The following is a 6,058-nucleotide window of genomic DNA, read 5'->3' on the forward strand; positions in this document are numbered from 1 at the left end:
TCGGGCCCAGGATTTGAGAATCAGCTGATTCGCGTTGTTTTTGTTTTTGTCACTTAAATGCAAACTCTTGGGCATTGAATTTTTGTTTCACAAATTTGGTTTCACGTATATAAAGATTGAAAATACATTCACTATTCCTTAATAGCACCAAGTAAATGCAGGCAACATGTAAACATAAAACAGCTGATATGCACTTTTACACTTTATCCATTTTTACCCGGAGAAAAAGTCCGGGCTGTTTCGGGCAGGAAGAAGAAGACACTTACGATCCAATACGTTCCAATTTTCGCTCTCTATTACCCATTTTGTTGAGTACGGATATGATTTCGGGGCTATTTTGGGCGGGATCCCGCGTTGCGTACGGGAAAGAACCTTTTAATGAAATTCGATTACTTATCGATGTTTTCATAGTCATGTTTTTGATAATCACCTGCTTATTTTTACCATAACCAATCAGCTGTAATCAGCTGTTCTTGTTTACATTTCATCCTTGTTTCACGTTCCTTAATTTTTTTTCATTCTGTTTCTTGAAAGCGTGCTGCAATTTGTTTTTTTTCTTGTGCCCGAGCTTTGTGGCATTGGTCGAATACCAAAAAGTTTATTTCCTTTTAATTAAGTGAAATGCTAGTATCTTTAAGTCGAACAACAAAATTAACAAGTACTTTGCTATGGCATCGGATGAGGACGAAATCTACAGTGTTTTCGCCAATTCATATGAAACTTTATGCTACGAAGTCAGGAGGAACAATGGATTTTATCGATGGAACCAAAATGTCCAGTGAAAGGATAACAATAGGGGATGTCACGAAAGTTTTAAAAGCACCAACAAATCCTGAACTGGTGCCTAAAAAATATGGTAAATGACTGTATGATGCTAATGAAATATATTTATGAATGCCGATGGGCGAGGTCAAAGTCCAAATTGGCTTCAGCCTAGCACCAGTCGACTTTTGCAATACATACATAGTTTCATAAAAATTAATTATTTTTTATAAAGTTCAGTACAGCGATGATGGTTCGTTAGAACTGACACAATCAGCGCTACATCATTTACGATGGATGCTGCAGAAGGATATTTTAAAGCAGGATATGTTCCTTATTGGTCAACCTGGATCGTTGCGCCGGCAGTTAGCAATGCAATATTTAGAACTAACACAGCGTGAATTGGAATACATTGCGTTGAGTAGAGATACCACAGAAAGTGATTTGAAACAGCGGCGAGAAATCAAGAACAAAGCTGCAATATATTATGATCAGGTAAGATTGAATTACAGTTTGTAATTAGTGTTTCATAATCAATGTTTAATGTTATTTTCAAATAGTGCGCTGTGCGTGCTGCAGTTAATGGACGCGTTTTGGTGCTTGATGGCGTAGAGCATGCTGAACGCAATGTATTACCAATATTAAATAATTTACTAGAAAATCGTGAAATGCATCTAGAAAATGGGAAATTCTTAATGGCTCCCGAACGCTACGATAAGTTATTAGAAGTAAGAAGTAAAAGCATTTTGAAACGCTGGTATATTTCTTATTTTTATTCACTTGCACATACATTTTCACACTCTCTAGACACATACCAAAGAAGAGATGGATAAGAATGGTGTTCTGCGAGTGTCCGAAGACTTCCGCGTGGTTGCGATCGGGCTTCCTACACACAAATATAAAGGCACACCATTAGATCCACCACTGCGTTCTCGCTTCCAGTCCCGCAACGTATCGCACTATGCCTTTGATGTAAGCACAATTCCTTGCATAGATATTAAACCAATTCGTATTTCCCACAAGCGCTCATTTTCATATTCATATTTCCATATGTATGCAATTACTTTAGGAGATTTTAACCAACCTGCATCATTACGCACCGAATGTGCCTCCAGAGAATATCAAACGTTTGATTAGCTTTGGCATGGCAATTCAAGCTGCGGATCAAACCGATAGTCTGCCAGACTTCCCCCTTGACAACTTGCATTTGGTAGCAAAAATGATGGTAAATATTCAAATTTATGCTTACACAACAGCTATGCTAAAAAAAACATATTTGGTTTTTAATATTAGGACGCTAATCCACACATCAGCGTGCATGATGCAATAACCCGTATTTATCCATACCAAACATCAATGAAGAAGGAACGTATTGAACGCATCAAATCGCTGCTGAAATCTTTTAAAATAGACGCAGTGATTAGCAAGGCAGTAAAGTGTATTTCTAAATCCAACTCGACGGAGGAAGCTGCTTATATACGGTTTAATATCGATGACGTGTCTATTTCATTGTCTGGTAGCCATTGGCCAGCCCCGCAGCGAAAAATTAACGAATTCGTAGACCTAGATCATCAACGCAACGTGTTAGCCGCAATGATACAATCAATTGCAGTGGGAGACATATGCTTAATTGGTATGTCTTTTGAAAATCCTAATTAAATAAATTATTAATTATACATTTTTCGAGTAGGTCAAAAAGGTGTTGGAAAAATGACTCTGACCAGTCATTTGGTGCACTTGCTAAACCAATCACTTGAAACTATGATTCTCTATGAGGATATGACTTCGCGTGATCTTATTCAGCAACGCATTACTTCGACAGATGGAGACACGGTATGGCGCGATTCACCATTGGTACGAGCAGCTAAATGTGGTTCTATAGCTGTACTAAATGGCGTACATCATTTGCACAAGAGCACAATTACAGCACTGCAACGGTAAGCACATTACTATAATTTACTATTAATCTTGCAAGTTTTAAGTCCATTTGCAGTTTAATTCAGGATCGCGAATTGCAGCTCTGTGACGGCACGATTTTGGTGCGTCCCGATCGCTATAATGCACTTCTTCAGCAAGGCTTCACTAAATTAGAACTAGCTGAAAAGGGTATACTCAAAATACATGATTCCTTTCGCATTATAGCATTGGGCGAACCGCCGAGTCCCGGCCAACCTGCACAAAATTGGCTCACTTCTGAAATCCTCAGCTTATTCTTGTTCCTTGAAGTACGGCCACTTCAACAGAGTGAAGAATATGAAATCATAAGAAAACTTTATGGCGAAATTAATGATGATATTCAAAAAATAATTAACTTATCACATTATTTGCGGGAGTCATCAGATCCGACCCTCTTGAACTTAGCTGGTACTTTGTCAACGCGCCAATTGTTGAAAATTGCGCGGCGAATATCTGCTTTTCCAAGTGGTACCTCTGGAGGGAGCGACTTAATCTCCGCCTACGATATACTTCAAAATACATTTCTCGCCAAATTTATGCCGGCTTTGCCGCGTGCAGCGCTTGAAGACGCCATAGCTCGCTCGGGCATCGAGAAGACCAGCACACGGTCGGCTATTCGACGCAAAATTACCACTGATGGAAATGTGTTGACTATAGGCAAAACTTCCATGCCGCTTGTCGCAACGGAAGCGGAGTCTAAAGTACCCAGTACGCTATTTTATGAAATGCCACAACATGTAGAGCTCTTGGAGCGGCTATTACAGGACTTCATAATCGGTGATCACCTCTTGTTAGTTGGTAATCAGGGTGTAGGAAAAAACAAGCTCATCGATAAACTACTTCAACTAATGAACAAGGCGCGCGAGTACCTACAGCTGCATCGCGATACCACCGTGCATAGCCTGACGGTTCAGTCAACGCTTCGCGATGGTCAGGTCATCTACGAGGACAGTCCACTTGTAAAAGCAGCGAAGAGCGGGCACATATTGGTAATCGATGAAGCAGACAAAGCTCCTGTAAATGTAACATGCATATTGCGAACGCTGGTCGAAAATGGTGAAATGTTTCTCTCAGACGGACGCAAAATTGTACCTGCCGGCGAAGGTGCCGCTGCTCGAAATGCGGGGTATACTGGCGAAATCATCGAAATGCATCCCAATTTCCGTATAATTGTGTTGGCAAACAGGCCAGGATTTCCATTCCTAGGCAATGACTTTTTCGCCACTTTGGGTGACGTCTTTAGCTGCCACGCCATTGATAATCCGTCGCCGGATTCAGAAATATTTCTTCTGCAAAAATATGGCCCATCAGTACCCAAGAAAACACTCTCTATGCTGGTCGATGCTTTTGGCGAGCTGCGTACAATGGCCGATGAAGGTGTACTCAATTACCCTTACTCCACAAGAGAAGTGGTTAATATTGTGAAACATTTGGAAAAATATCCGCACGACTCAATGTCCGAATTGGTTGGCAATGTGCTGGACTTCGACAAATATCAACCCGAGGCTCTGGAACAAGTAACAACAGTACTATCCAAGCATGGCTTACCCATAGAAGCATATGCGCGCAATGAATTGTTTGCATTGCGGCGCAAGAAGGAAATCCAATTGACAGTTGAACGCAAAAGTGGTCTTGACGTTTCTAATCCCAAATACGGCAAAGTTGACCCAAAGAACGAGCCGCATGTGGGCGGTAATACGTGGGCTGGCGGTACTGGCGGTCGCGACACAGCTGGTCTTGGGGGCAAAGGTGGACCTTTTCGCCTGGATGCCGGTCACAAAGTGCATCAGCTCTCTGATGAAGAGAAAGATGCGATACCGGAAGAGGTAAAACAGGCTGCCCGCGAAATGAATCGCAAGGCATTCGAAGACAAGCTAAAAGAGATTCGTATGTCAGCTCATGATCATAAGTTATACGCACAATTCAGCGAGCCGATTCGGAAGCAAGTGCAGCAGCTCAAAGCAGTTTTAGAAGCTATGCAGACGAAGAGTAATGAAAGACAATGGCAAAAATACCAAACACATGGGGAGTTAGATGACACACGCTTGATAGAGGGTATTACTGGAGAAAAGAATATCTATAGAAGACGTGCTGAGGCCAATCCGTGGGCGGATCATATTCAGGAGAAGCCCAATAGGTTGAAGTTGGTAGTGGATGTGTCGGGCTCCATGTACAGGTAAATGCTTACGCACTTTTTCACTCGATATTGACAGTCACTTGCATCCTATTCTCTCTGCTTCCAGATTTAATGGTTACGATGGCCGTTTGGATCGCGAACTCGAAGCCGTCGTAATGGTTATGGAAGCATTCGAGGGCTTTGAAAAGAAAATCGTGTATGATATCGTTGGTCATAGCGGCGAGGGTTGGAAAATACCATTTGTCAACGCTGGTAGCCCGCCAAAAACAGATAAAGAACGTTTCGAAACAATTCGTATGATGCATGCACATTCCCAATTCTGCTGGTCTGGCGACAGTACTGTAAAGGCTATTAAAGAAGCTGTGAATACATTGTCAACTGAGAACTATGACAACTCAATCGTTGTAGTGCTTAGCGATGCGAACTTATCACGTTATGGCATACAGCCAAAAGAGGTGGCGAAAGCTCTCATGAATGGTGAACCTAAAGTGAAAGGACATATGTTATTCATTGGCAGTTTAGAGGAGGAGGCTGATGAGTATGCTCAAACAAATTGGTAACTTATGCAAGAATCTTTAAAATTTTTCTCCGTTTAATTTCAGAATCAATGCTCAAATGCCGGCAGGGCATAGTTATGTTTGCATGGAATTAACGAAATTGCCACAAATTCTGAAACAGATTTTCACTTCATCATTGCTGTGAGGTAGTTAAGAAATGTTTATCTTAAATGGGAATTATTTTTTAACTAAAAAGTTTATGAATCTGTAGTTTTTTAATGTGTAATACGAGTATATGTGTCTAAAAAAGCATGTATGTATGTATATATTTTTATAGCCAAAATGTGCATTTATCAATAACTGTTGGTACATTTGTAAGTTCCTAGCTGATACAAAATAAAATTGGGCCAGCTCCAAAATCATACCAAATTAAAAACAATATCTTATATGGCATTCACACTATCTTGGTTACGGACTCATTGAGGCATGTTCTTGTTTTCGTACGAATCGAAATTTTGGAATTTTTGTATAGAAAAAGATAGGAAAATTTCATGATTCTCGATTCGTACGAAAACAATGGTGCGTATTCTGTTTTCCGTAGGAATAGAAAATTTTAAATTTTTTATAGAAAATGGTAGGAAAATTTCATGATTTTCGATTCGTGCGAAAACAAGAATACGCCCCAATATTTTTATTTATTTCTTAT

General features: G+C 40.4%; 1 protein-coding gene across 2 annotated transcripts; it reads left to right on the forward strand.

Moving 5' to 3' along the window:
* Positions 1–553: 553 nt before the first annotated feature.
* On the forward strand, positions 554–5,806 carry LOC118733958 (von Willebrand factor A domain-containing protein 8). Of its 2 annotated transcripts, none has more exons than XM_036463612.1 (10): positions 554–856; positions 998–1,257; positions 1,323–1,490; positions 1,570–1,734; positions 1,832–1,987; positions 2,056–2,395; positions 2,453–2,699; positions 2,756–4,894; positions 4,962–5,393; positions 5,458–5,806. In XM_036463612.1, the coding sequence occupies exons 1-10, from the start codon at positions 622–624 to the stop codon at positions 5,555–5,557; spliced, it is 4,242 nt and encodes a 1,413-aa protein (XP_036319505.1). In that variant the 5' UTR covers positions 554–621; the 3' UTR covers positions 5,558–5,806. The 2 variants fall into 2 exon arrangements, with proteins under 2 accessions (XP_036319505.1, XP_036319506.1); XM_036463613.1 differs by having other exon boundaries at positions 770–856; positions 1,003–1,257.
* The last annotated feature ends 252 nt before the right edge of the window (positions 5,807–6,058 follow it).

The sequence above is a fragment of the Rhagoletis pomonella genome, unplaced genomic scaffold (genome assembly GCF_013731165.1).
Source record: "Rhagoletis pomonella isolate Grant_MI unplaced genomic scaffold, Rhpom_1.0 Rhpom_scaffold_00002, whole genome shotgun sequence".
In the NCBI taxonomy this organism is placed as follows: domain Eukaryota; kingdom Metazoa; phylum Arthropoda; class Insecta; order Diptera; family Tephritidae; genus Rhagoletis; species Rhagoletis pomonella.

Bases quoted from the DNA above. Each gene is read 5' to 3' on its own strand.
- LOC118733958 (XM_036463612.1), top strand. From the start codon at position 622: ATGCTAGTATCTTTAAGTCGAACAACAAAATTAACAAGTACTTTGCTA. The intron at 1,258-1,322 runs GTAAGATTGAAT...ATTTTCAAATAG, and splicing joins CTGCAATATATTATGATCAG to TGCGCTGTGCGTGCTGCAGT. The intron at 5,394-5,457 runs GTATGCTCAAAC...GTTTAATTTCAG, and splicing joins TTAGAGGAGGAGGCTGATGA to AATCAATGCTCAAATGCCGG.